General features: G+C 53.1%; 1 protein-coding gene across 1 annotated transcript; it reads right to left on the bottom strand.

Moving 5' to 3' along the window:
• Window positions 1-1,280: 1,280 nt before the first annotated feature.
• Window positions 1,281-9,376, bottom strand: CLN6 (CLN6 transmembrane ER protein). The gene is made up of 7 exons (XM_069866682.1): window positions 9,297-9,376; window positions 8,281-8,395; window positions 7,423-7,521; window positions 5,063-5,251; window positions 4,895-4,950; window positions 3,327-3,449; window positions 1,281-1,611 (listed from the first exon to the last, which is right to left on the bottom strand). The coding sequence occupies exons 1-7, from the start codon at window positions 9,374-9,376 to the stop codon at window positions 1,323-1,325; spliced, it is 951 nt and encodes a 316-aa protein (XP_069722783.1). The 3' UTR covers window positions 1,281-1,322.
• Window positions 9,377-12,768: the final 3,392 nt, after the last annotated feature.

The following is a 12,768-nucleotide window of genomic DNA, read 5'->3' as shown; positions in this document are numbered from 1 at the left end:
GGACCAGACTGTTCCTAGGCTGGATGCTGCTCCGATGCGGTGACACGTTTGGGGTCCTTAAATATCACGGGTTGAAGATGCTCCCTTCAAAGAACAAAGCTGCTTCAGGAAGAAATGTGAGTCACTCAACTTTTAGCGAAAGCTTTTAATCGGTGTGTTTCACTAATGGCTTTTTTTCTTCTACCACTTGGATTGCGTCACCCGGGGCTCTAATAGAAGTTTTATAGAGACAAACAAGTGACAGGGGACAGGACAAGAGGGAATGGCCTCAAGCTCCACCAGGAGAGGTTTAGGCTGGACATTAGGAAAAAATTTTTCATGGAAAGGGTGATTGGGCACTGGAACAGGCTGCCCAGGGAGGGGGTTGAGTCACCTTCCCTGGAGGGGTTTAAGGGACGGGTGGACGAGGCGCTGAGGGGCATGGGTTAGTGATTGACGGGAATGGTTGGACTCGATGATCCGGTGGGTCTCTTCCAACCTGGTGATTCTGTGATTCTATAAAAAAAAAAACCAAACCAAAAAACTATTGCGGGGATGCAGCTGGAGTTGCGGGAGCTCAGCTCCATCGCCTGAGGCTGCAGAAGTGGTGAGTGGGAGCAGAAGCTGCTGCTGGCGCAGATCCCACACGAGTGGGGCCGACTCTGGAGCTCCCCCCCTGCCCCACGCCCTCTCTGGGCTGCAGTCGTGGGGAATTGCCCCTTTCACCACCAGCCAGGCCCTTCTTGCACCACGTCCGCACTCAGCAGCCAGAGCTTAACCTCAAGCGGGCAGCCAGGACCCCAGGAGGGCTCCCTGGAGATGTGGCCCCATGGAGCTGCCGTGCGGGGCCAAGGTGGGGCAGCTCTGCCCCTTCCTGGCATGTTTACTCAGCTGGGAGCAGCATGGGAGGAGGAGATAAATCTCTCCGTGCCAAGACACGGGGGAAGGCGAGAGCGCTCTGAACTTTCCAGCAAACCAGCCCCGTTACAGGCTCGTAGACTCTCCAGGGCAGCGCGGTGGGATGGGGGTCACTGCTGGTGTGGATAAGCGCGGGGCTGGGCTGCTGCACCCCTGCTCTGATACGGGAGGGGTCTGGTGCTCCCCTAAGCACCCAAACAATTCCAGCGTGGAACTACATTGTGGTGTAAAGCCAGGGGGGCATCCCTGCCGCCACTGAGGCTGGGAAGCGACTTCTCCCTTGGGTTTGAACGCCCCCTCCCTCGCTGGGTCCAGGTAACACATAGGCCTTGCAGCTACTCTTGGTCAGGAATTTATTTCAAATACATCTACGTTAGAAAAACTAGATTTTTCTTTTTCTTCAAATCACTCTAAAATATCAAAACTTAGAAACTTTCCTTTGCTGCATGGAGGTTGCTCATGTGCAGGGTGTAAAACGCCCATGGCTCGGGGATGTAGATCACGCCAGGGTACTTCTTCCTGAGAATTTTGTCATTCCAGAGCCAAACCACCCAGACAGCAATGAGGACGAGCGTGATGATGAAGGAGTAAAAGAGAAAAAGCCCATTGCTGTCCAGGACGAGTCCTTTGCGTTTCTGGTGCATCACTAAAGCCATCATGGCAAAGAAAGTAAAAATGTAGAGGATGAAAATCTGACCCTCCGTCACAAGATACCTGCAAAGCAGAAACAGCTGTTAGTGGCTGCTGGGAGAAAGGAAGGAGCGACGGCAGCCCCCAGCACTTCCAGCCTTACCTGGGGTGAAACATCTGCCCCCTCTCCCCCACGCAAACAAAGCAGTTTTGCTTCCAACTCCCAGCTTTATGAGCCGTTTTCATGTTCCTTATCAGTAATTTGGCATCTGAGCTATGGGCTTCAGTAAGAGAATGGGTGGAGAAAGGCGTGCCCTGTATGGTATTTCACAGAATCAGAGAACAGTTTAGGTTGGAAGGGACCTCAAAGCCCACCCAGTTCCAACCCCCTGCCATGGGCAGGGACACCTCCCACTGGATCAGGGGCTCACAGCCCCATCAACCTGGCCTTGAACCCCTCCAGGGACGGGGCAGCCACCACTGCTCTGGGTAACCTCGGCCAGGGCCTCCCCACCCTCACAGGAAAATATTTCTTCCTAAAATCTCATCTCCATCTCCCCTCTCTCAGCTTAAAACTGCTTCCCCTCATCCTATCCCCATGCTCCCTGATCAAGAGCCCCTCCTCAGCTTTCCTGGAGCCCCTTTCAGTATTGGAAGCTGCTCTAAGGTCTCCCTGGAGCCCCTTTCAGTACTGGAAGCTGCTCTAAGGTCTTCCTGCAACCTTCTCTTCTCCAGGCTGAAGAACCTCAAGTCTCTCAGCCTGTCCTCATACAGGAGGTGCTCCAGCCCTCAGATCATCTCTGTGGCCTCCTCTGGACTCGCTCCAACAGATCCACATCCTTCCTGTGCTGAGGGTCCCAGCTGGGCTGGAGTTTTAAAAGGTGCTGGGCTCAGTTTATCCATATAATGCTTGAATGCAAAACAAAGCCAGGCTCTGACTCTGACACATTTAATCCAAGAATCCCTGTGCTGTGTCTGGCACTGGCCAGGCCTGAGGGGTGGCAAGAGGAGGAAGGAGGAATTGCATTCCTGGCTCTTACATCGCTAGCACATGAACTGCAGAGACTCCCGCTGATCACTTAAAGGAAGTGCAATGGGGTAACTGGGAACTGACCAAATCATCCTGATGATTCTGACTATCAAAAATTAATTTACTGTATAAAAACAGTCTCAGCAGGGGGCAAAGCCACGGGCAAGCGAGAACATCATCTCCGAAGATGAATGTAAAGTTGTTTGGCTGCCATCAGGGAAACCATTTGGGAAGATGAGGCTAACGAAAATGGAAAATAAATAAGACCTCTCTCAAAAGGCGATTTGGCCCCGCAGGGTGAGATGAGGAAGCAGTGTCTGAGCACCACACAGGCAGCCTGGGCTCTGCGTAACGTCCCTGGCAAGGGTATCTCCGCTGCCACCAACAACCAGAGGCAGATGAGCTGTGAGCAGTGGGTGTGCACCCCAAAATCATCGAGCTGCTGTGTGACAGTGCAGCAAACAGCAGCCTTTGAAGCGGGACAGACAGCAAGCGCTGTGGGGGTTGGAAACCCGACCTCCAGCAATACCAATATGACCAACAGCATGATTGAAGAAACACCCCAAGCAGGGACAGGAGAGCTGATGAGCGACCCTGAAGTTGTCCCAATAAAGTGGCAGCAAATTTCAACCAGATTTCATTTTCCAGACGTGCAGGGCAAAAGCTGCATCAAGTTCTGTCCTGGGGAATGGAGAAGCCCTGCCTGTGTGCTGCAGGCTGCATTCCCTCTTCCTCCTCTGCCCGTCCAGAGCAGACAGAAGCCGCTTACCAGTAATAAAGGCTGCTGGGCCCCATCAGAAGCAAAGCAGCCACTGGCATCCTGCTCTCCTCTTCAACAGGGGTGAAGCAGCCGGTGAAATAGATAAATAGGATCAGGAAAAATGGGATATACCTGCAAACAGAAAAAAACCCGATTGGTGGTTTGACCCTGGGAAGCGTTTAACCCCCAGACCCAAACGCCACACAGAGGCAATTCCTGTGCTGAGCCCATGAATTCATTTGGTGAAGGAGCAGAAGCAGGGGCCACCCAGCCCGCCCCGGCCAGGTGTGCTCGGGCAGGTGAAGCAGCAGGTAACTGGGGTGCAGGGTCCAGCTTTGGGGGGGTCCTGCAGTGCTGGTCAGGGCACCCCCTCTCACAGTTCTTGCTGCAAGATTACTGCTGCAGCAGAGATTACTGCTGCCTCCCGCAGGGCTGTGTGTGTTCTGGCTGCACCGAGCGCTCCTGCAGATCATGAGCTTGCTGGGGCTCGGGCAGGAACAGCCCCCGTTTGCTGTGTAGGTCAGACACTGGGATTGAGTGCTCCATCCAACAACTGCATTAATTATGTTCTGGGGCTCTATGAGAGTGTTTAAGAGGGTTGTGTTGTGTTAAAACCTGACCAGCAGGAATGCAGGATGTGGACCAGGATTTCAACAACCTCATAGAGCCCTTTTTTATCTAAAAGAATGGGATTTGCTTGCTTCACAGCACTCAAGAAACAGAAAACAAACCAGGAAAGCCTGATGGGGGAAGAGATTTTTTTTCCTGTCACTCTGAGCAATCTCAGGATTATCTAGCAGTGGATAAAGGGCCAGAGAGTCCTTCCTGGATCTTTGGTGTGGGCAGAGCAGGACACGGACAGGTCTGCAGCACCGGGTGCTGCTCACACAGGCAGGAGCGTGCAAGGGGACCCACTGCAGCCTCAGTTACTACCAGCACTACCTGCTGCTGGGTCAGCGAGCGCAGCCACGCTGGGTGAAGAACACTGCCCAGCTGGAACAAGTGTTTTTAGGGTTGGCTTGGGGTGATGGTGCTGAAATCAGACCCTGGCTGAGCTTCCTGGATCACTGGGGCAAAACAGGCCCTGTCAGGGGGCAGCACAAGTAAGCCTGGGCAGCACTGAATGGATGCATGGTAAGGGAGGGGAGTGAGCAAAGGGCTAGAGAGGCTGTGCACAGCTGGGGTGGCTTGGCCTCAACCTCGAGAGAAGCAAAAATGAGGGTGGTGACAGCCACGGGGTCTGCAGAGCCCTTGGACCTGAGCTGTAACCTATCCCTTCACCCAGGTATCCTGTGGAAGGTGGCTGAGAACAGATGAGCAGTTTCTCTGTCCCCTCTGGCTGTCAAACATCCACCACATCCTAGAAACACCACTGGGACAGAGACAAAACTTGGGGAGAATGGGCAGTTTTCCAAGGGAGAGCTCTGCTGTAATCCCAGCAGCTATGAGAACGCTGTCCCCAGCCAGCTCTCATCAGCTGCAGTTTGTTTTTTTACATGTTAAGCTACGATCAGATCAAATCTGCCCATCCTTGTATTACATTCTGAGCCCGCTAGATAAGACAGCAAATTGCTTACCACATCGAATGACCTAAATATTCATCGTAGTAGTACAGCAGCTCAAAGGAATCAATCTGCAATGCAACAAAGAGAGATTTAAAAGGGCAGAGAGAACAGGATGCTATTAAATAAGAACAAGCAATTAATTTCTTTTTGAAGTCCTTATATAAAACACAGCCTCTTTACCAGGGTCTCTGGCTTCAGGTTCTTGATGATGGGATTCTCTCTTACAGACAAATGGTGCTGGTAGCCACTGAAAATCAGCCGGTGGTTTACTGAGTCTCCGACCAAGTGGATGCTGGCTCCCATGACAAACATGATGATGCTGACATAGACCATTGATCTTGGTAAGGTCTTCGGGGATCTCTCGATGAGCTAAAAACAGAGGGAGGTGTTGAACACTGAGGAGGGACCAGCAGAGACGCATGATGTTGTGGTAAGTCCTGCTCTCTCTGACTTTTTGCTGCTCCGCAAAAGCCACCAAAAAACCCAAGCAAGAGGCCTGCAGAAAGCGTGAGCTGTGTTTGCAACAGCCAGCACCCTGCTGGGGAAACACCCTGGTGGAAACCAGAACGAGCTTCCTGGATTGCAGCTGCTTTCCCTAAACACACCTCAGACACATTTCCACCGGCTGATGTGGCGTTCGGGTCTGAGTCTGCTTGTTATCCCTATCTGCAAGTATAAAACCTCGTTTTTTGCTCTCGTTAAACCTTTTCTGCAAAACAGCACCCTTCACCTACGTCAGTGCTTAAGCCGAATCCCTGATCCAGTACTCCTAATACAGGACTCCAAACCATTTCTTCACCAGGTGAGCCTAGCTGAGGGATGAGAGCCAAAGAGGCAGCTGCTGCCTCCTGCCGCTCTGCTGTGCGGCTCTGCAGGGCTGGCTGTGCCATCCAGTGGCAGGAGAGCCTCCGGCAGCACCCAGCCTGGGCACCTCGCACTCCTGCTCCTTCGTAATTCTCTGCTGGATGATTTTCAAAGGACTCTTGTTGAACTGTTTGGGTTTTTTCTCTTCCTAATGAAATTGGACTCGCCTCTCTCAGAATTTGCTCTTAAAGAGGAAGCTGGATTTAAACCCGCATCTAGAACTAGCTAATTACCAGCAAAACCAGTTGAGGCAGTGGTTTGAACACCAGCTTTAGTGATGAGCTCCGCCTGTACTATCACACGGTCTGGGTGGAGGAGCCTGGTGTCACACTCAGAGCCTGGGGCCAGCTCCTGCAAGCCCCGCTGGGGACAAGGAGCGGAGCAGCAGCTTCTCTCTGGAAAGGAGCTCCCCACTCAGCTTGCAAAGCAGTGAAGACCTCAAAAGATGTAAATCCCAGCTCAAGCGGTTCAAGGTTCGGAGGGGACGCCAAGCTGGCCTCAGGAAGCGTGGGCCAGGGGACACACATCAGCCCAGCCCAAGGATCAGCCGAGGCCACCTTCGCCTCCCATCTCCCTGATGCTAAATCAGCTTTGCAGCCTCCCACAAATACTGAAAAGCTCTTTATTTGTATTTAATTTAGAGGCTTAGCTTTTCCTTTCTCTGTAATGGCTGTACGAACGTCAGAGGAGTCAGAGAGGACGAGGAGAGCAAAATTATCCAGGAAAGCTCCTGTCTGATGGAGGAGGACAGTGGGACATGTCCTTCAAGGGGACACCCAACAACAGAAATGCACCCTGAATAACAAATGGGTTTTTTTAATGTGCACCAACCCTTCCTGCTGTGCTGCCAGAAAGCAAGATGGCAAATTTTAACCTGATGAGCACCTAGCCTAAAGAAATCAGCTGTCAGACAGCGACGGGTCAGATCAAGCTTCAGAGCTTTCACATCCCTCAGAGGACCAGATCCTGAATATTCCTTTTTGGCCACACCAGCATTTAAAATCTCTCAGACAAACTCACTAATTCACATTTCATAATTCAATTTCTAGCTAATGAAGGTTGAAATATACTTATAATTGCTTTCTCTTATCTTCTGGCTGCAAAGTATTTAATAGAAGAAGATTTCTAATGATATGACAGTCTTTAACCTCATAAATGGTTTACACGACCCAGCGGCTGGCAGCCGAAACGAGACAAATTCAAGCCAAAGATACAATTCTAAAGTTGAAAAGCAAGTGTAATTAAGCACTGAATAGTTAATAAATCCAACAATTTAGATAATCTACTGTGGTTCCAGCTGTCTTGTAAGGTCTTTTAAGTCATGGACAGATGTTGTCTTTAAAGGACGCTCTGGTTCAGCCAAGGAGAAGGGCTCTGACTCCTCCTGAATCCAGAGATCCCGGGGAAAGCGATTTGCTTTCTATATTCAAGAAATGGAGTGGTGTTAAGATGGTCACTGCTTTGCTCTTTAAAAGATGCCATCATACACTTTTTCTGGAGTGGAAAATCCCTAACAGGCAGAAGGGCCAGTTCAGCTGCAGGAGTTTGAAAGTGACCAACCTTTGTTTGAGCTCCTAAGAAACCTTTCGCTTTTATAAAACTGTATTCTTTGCCCTGTAATTACAACTAGCGTTTATTATTAAAATAAAAAGTAGTACTTGCACCTTGAGGTTTACCTTTAGCAGAAGAAACGGTGTGATAACGTTGTAAGCCATGTGGAAATAATCTCCAGCACTCGGTTTGTTGAGAGGAAACCACTCCAAAGGAAGAATTATCTGAGGAGAAAAGGGAAAAAGAACACGTTGGTGCATTCTCACCACCCAGTTCACAATTACAGCCTGATGCTGGCTGGGAGACAGGAAGAGAGAAAATCCTCGCTTGTGACCGTAACTGCTCGCTCATCTTCACGAAGCTGTTAGTAACGAGGCTGGGCAGCTCTAAGCATCCCTAAAAGCGTAATCTGGAAGCGGGTGCTGCAGGCACAGTGTATTTACATCCCAGACGTTCACTCCCGCAGCACTGCCCGACGTCGATGCTGTGAAGTTGTGTGGCTGAGCAAGCGAGGAAGGCGTCCTGGAGTCACACAGCAGTAGATCTCTGTTAACCCTCTGCCACACGCAGATGTCAGCTATAAAAAAATGACTTTGGAGGGTAACGGTCACTTCTGCCCTGCACTGCCTGGAGAGCGGGAGTCCTAGTGCCGCACGTCCAGGTATGGGGCAAGGTATGGGGAAAAGCAGCAGAAACCTCTCCAGGTAACGTTCCTTATGAAAACTTAAAGCTGTGGGACAGATGACACGCAACAAGTTTCCCATTACCCTCCTCACACCGGGAGCAACACGCTTGGTACCAGTTACTCTCACACCAGTACGTGGCAGTGGTCCTGCTCTCCAGAAAAGCTCCTCAAGGGCATCCTGGTGGCGTAGGGAACAGACCACGTGTCTAGAGGGGATCACCAGGGCTCTGCCCCCTGCCCTCCACCCTAAATAAGCTGATTGCCAGCAAAACAATGGGCCTGCCCCTGCCACACTCACCATCGCGATGGGACGCCCGAAGTCCAGCACCCAGTTCTGCAGAGTGAAGTAGAACCACAGATCCAAATGAAATGGGGAGGTCTTGAAGGTATCTTCGTTCTTGACCGCTCCATGCCTAGAGGTGACAGAAGTGACGGCGTCAGCCTTAAGTCACATAATGGGTTTCTGAAGAGGCAAGGAGCAGACTCCAGGTCTGCATCCCCACCCGAAACCTGTGCTTTCCTGGCTGCTGGCACATCTCCAGGCTTCGGGATCTGTGGAATAACAACAAAGTTGAGAGACCAAAGAGGGGAGACAGTACAGAAAGGCAAAGTGCCCTAGAATCTCAGAATGGCTGGGGTTGGAAGGACCCTCTGTAGCTCATCCAGTCCAACCTCCCCGGCTGGAGCAGAGGCACCCAGAGCAGTTTGCACAGGAATGTGTCCAGGTGGGTTTGAATGTCTCCAGAGAAGAAGACTCCACAGCCACCCTGGGCAGCCCCTTCCAATGCTCCATCACCCTCACGGGAGAGAAGTAAAGCATAAAGACCGGCACACCTCGGTGAGAAGGCTCTTCCTGGCTGAGAAGCGAGCACCAAAGCAGGGTGAAAAGCTTAAGTGCCGAATTAAGCGCAACTATTTTTAAATTTTTGCATGACAGAGCGAAATTGGGCTCCCACGGCGCTCCTGAAGGCTAAAACCGCCCCGATGCCTGGTGGGGCTCCAGCACAGGGATGCTCTGAGCGCACCATCACCTTCAGCTTCCCCGCTGAGGACCACCCGCCCCCGCAGAAGTTCTTTCCATCAAATAACGCTCCAGCAGCACCACCGGGGCTGCACCTCCCGACGGGAAAAGCGGATCGAGCCCCGGAGAAGCCGGGATGCGCTAGGCGAGCCGGGGATGCTCGGCGGAGGCGCTCGCACCGCGCACCGGCCGGGGCGAGCGGGGGTCCCCGACCGGGCCGGGGGCCGCTCCGGGAGGGCCCCTCGTGGGCACCGCGGGGAAGGGGCCGCCCCCCGCCCGGCCCCGGCGCTCACCTGCCCGGCTGCAGCGGCCCCGCGGGCGCGGGGGACCCCGGGCTGCCCGGGAACGGCCGGCGCCGCGCCGCGCCCTGCATCCCGCAGCCCGCATCCCCCCGGCCGCGGCTGCGCAGCGCCGCCCCGCACCGCGGGAGGGACCCGGCGGCTCCGCCTCGCTCGGCTCTGCACGGCTCAGCTGGGCGCGGCTCGGCTCTGCACGACTGGGCTCTGCACGGCTCAGCTCCACACGACTAGAAAGCTGCCTGGAGGAGAGGGACCTGGGGGTGTTGGTTGACAGCGACTGAATATGAGCCAGCAGGGGCCCAGGTGGCCAAGAAGGCCAGTGGCATCTTGGCTTGGATCAGAAATGGCGTGGCCAGCAGGTCCAGGGAGGTTCTTCTCCCTCTGTACTCGGCACTGGTGAGACCGCTCCTCGAATCCTGTGTTCAGTTCTGGGCCCCTCACCACAAGAAGGATGTTGAGGCTCTGGAGCGAGTCCAGAGAAGAGCAACAAAGCTGGTGAGGGGGCTGGAGAACAGGCCTTATGAGGAACGGCTGAGAGAGCTGGGGGTGTTTAGCCTGGAGAAGAGGAGGCTGAGGGGAGACCTCATTGCTCTCTACAACTACCTGAAAAGACGTTGTAGAGAGGAGGGTGCTGGCCTCTTCTCCCAAGTGACAGCGGACAGGACAAGAGGGAATGGCCTCAAGCTCCGACAGGGGAGGTTTAGGCTAGACGTTAGGAAAAAATTCTTTACAGAAAGGGTCATTGGGCACTGGAACAGGCTGCCCAGGGAGGTGGTTGAGTCACCTTCCCTGGAGGTGTTTAAGGCACGGGTGGACGAGGTGCTGAGGGATATGGTTTAGTGTTTGGTAGGAACGGTTGGACTCGGTGATCCGGTGGGTCTCTTCCAACCTGGTTATTCTGTGATTCTGTGATTCTGTGATTCAGCTCGGCTCCACACAGCTCAGCTCGGCTCAGCTCTGCACGGCTCAGCCTGGCCCGGTTCAGCTCTGCACGGCTAGGCTCTGCACGACTCGGCTGGGTTCAGCTCAGCTCTGCACAGCTCAGCTTGGTTCAGCCTGGCTCAGTTCAGCTCTGCATGGCTCGGCTTGGTTCAGCCCAGCTCGGCTCTGCACGACTCCACTCAGCTCTGCACGGCTGGGCTCGGCTCAGCACAGCTTAGGGCAGCCTGGCTCCGCTTGGCCTAGTTCAGCCCAGCCCAGCTCAGCTCTGCCAGGCTCAGCAAGGCTCAGTCCTGGTCAGCTTGGCTTGGCCCAGCTCGGTTTGGCTTGGCTTACCTTGGTTTCACTCAGTATGGCTCAGTTCAGCTCTCCCCATGCAAAAGCCAGGCAGTTGGTTCCCTTTGGCTCCCCTCTCCAAAGCAGGAGCAGGTGATCTTTTCTGTTTTTAAAAGAGAGGTAAAGGAGGCAGCTGGTGTTTTAAATCCTCAGTTATTCTGCAGGCAAAAAGGTCTTGGCCCTGACGTGCAGCCACATCTCCCATCTGAGCCCTCCTCTGGCTGGGAATACGAGATTCCGAGGTAGGAAGGATGACGTGGAAAATAGAACCCATCCCACGCAATCCTTGTATCGTATTGAGCCCAAGGTTTAGTGGAAATGGAGCTCTGCCACGGATTTGGCCAATCCCCACAAGCAGATCCCTACGTGTGGCAGGTCCTGCCGCCACTGCCCAGGAACACAACTCGTTTTCTGCTCCTTCTCGGCATGGAACACGTGGACATTGTCACTCTGAGAAATTGGGAGACACAAATGCCACGCTCTGTTCCCTCCCCACTGTTTTGCTTGGATAAGCACCATCAGGTCAAGATGACCCACAGGCAGTAAAATTGGGAAGCAGGGGATTTGTTTAGCATGTAAATTGGCAGACGCATCTGCCTTAGAGACACATGGAGCTCCTTACATGGAGAACAGCCTGAGACGTGCAGCCGGTCAGGGAAAGGGGCGTTTAATGGACCACAGGGTTTGACAGGCTGACATGTGTCAGCATCTTGCCTGCTGCTGGGCAGTTCGAGGATGCTGATGTTAAGCTCTTCTGGCTCTGGTTCACTTGGGTTGGGTTGGACTGGTTTGGTTGGGTTAGGTCTGGTTCAGTTGGATTAGGTTTGGTTCCAACCTACTTGGGTTGGGTTGAGTTGGGCTGGTTCGATTAGGTTGGGTCTGATTCAGTTGGGTTGAGTTCAGCTGGGCCAGGTTGGTTGGATTGAGATGGGCTGGGTTGGGCTAGATTGGGTTGGTTGGATTGAGTCACCATTAGCAGCCTCACAGAGTTGGGGCGCAGACTATGGTGAGCTGGGCACATGGAATTAGAGAAAGCTCCAGGAGGCTGCAGAACAGAGACCTTGGCCTCTCTGCTCAGTGGTGCTGTCAGGAGGGATGGTGGCAGCATCTGCACTTCCTCACGGACCCCCTCTGCGCCATTCATGCTGGAATACGAGTGGCACCCACAGCTTTTGTCGGAAAAAGACCATCCTTGGAAAGTGGAGGAGGTGGCTGAGGTAATGGAGACAGGTTCCACTTAAACTTACCATGAACCCTGCTTGTCGCGCTGTGCCTTACATGCATCCGTGGCTGTTAAAAGCTGATCCTCCTTGACTGGACACCACGGAGCTGACCGCGGCCTGACTTGCTTCCCTCTTGCCTCCCGGGGGCTCCGTTCGGTGGTGCCGGCCGCGCAGCCAGACCACTGCTCCCATACATAATGCACGGCCTGGCCTGCACAAAACTTTCCACAAAGAGCAGCGGCTCCAGTTGCATGATTTTAAATTAACTATTAATTAGCACCGATACTGTATCCCCTTGAAAACAACAGCACGCAACAGATGTGGGGTAGGCTGTGTATCACGTTACTCACCACAGCGTTTAGTGGTCTCACGTAACTGGTCACAGCATGGGGCACCTCCTGAGGGTCTCTAGGAGATGATCTGTGCAGAGGAAAGGACAGGCAGCCAAGCAGGTGGGTTGCATTTAGCCTTTGGTTAAGCAGATATGTGTGCAACAAGGCTGGTAATGGTGTTCCTGAAACCAAGGGTGGAGCTCCTGCGTGTGCTGAGATGGAGGCTGACAGGCTTGTTGGGGTGGAGGGATGGCTGAGGTGATAGAAACTGCTGGTCTTTTCTTTAAAAAAAGTGATAACCTGAACCAAACAAAAGAATCCAACTAACTGAGTTCAACTGAACCAGACCCAACCTAACCCAGCCCAGCTGACCCAGATCCAACCAAATCCAGTGCGATTCAATCCAACCCAACCCAACTGAACCCAGTTCAACTCAACCCAACCCACTTCAGGCCAATCAAACCAAACCAGCTGAACCAGACCCAACCCAGCCCAACTAAACCAAACCAAACCCAACTCAATCCAACCAAATGAGATCCAGCCCACTGAACTCAATCCAAACAACCCAAAGCAGCTGAACCAAGCCAAACAAGCATCTTGGCTTGTATCATAAATGGCGTGACCAGCAGGTCCAGG

The sequence above is a fragment of the Phaenicophaeus curvirostris genome, chromosome 12 (assembly GCF_032191515.1).
Source record: "Phaenicophaeus curvirostris isolate KB17595 chromosome 12, BPBGC_Pcur_1.0, whole genome shotgun sequence".
Taxonomy (NCBI): Eukaryota; Metazoa; Chordata; class Aves; order Cuculiformes; family Cuculidae; genus Phaenicophaeus; species Phaenicophaeus curvirostris.
The sequence above is the reverse complement of the archived record's forward strand: the minus strand, read 5'-3'. Positions and strand labels throughout refer to the sequence as shown.

Coding starts and splice junctions, on each gene's coding strand:
- CLN6 (XM_069866682.1), bottom strand. CDS start 9,376: ATGCAGGGCGCGGCGCGGCGCCGGCCGTTCCCGGGCAGCCCGGGGTCC. Junction 7,522..8,280: donor TCGGGCGTCCCATCGCGATG/GTGAGTGTGGCA, acceptor TTTTCTCCTCAG/ATAATTCTTCCTTTGGAGTG. Junction 4,951..5,062: donor ACCTGAAGCCAGAGACCCTG/GTAAAGAGGCTG, acceptor GTTGCATTGCAG/ATTGATTCCTTTGAGCTGCT.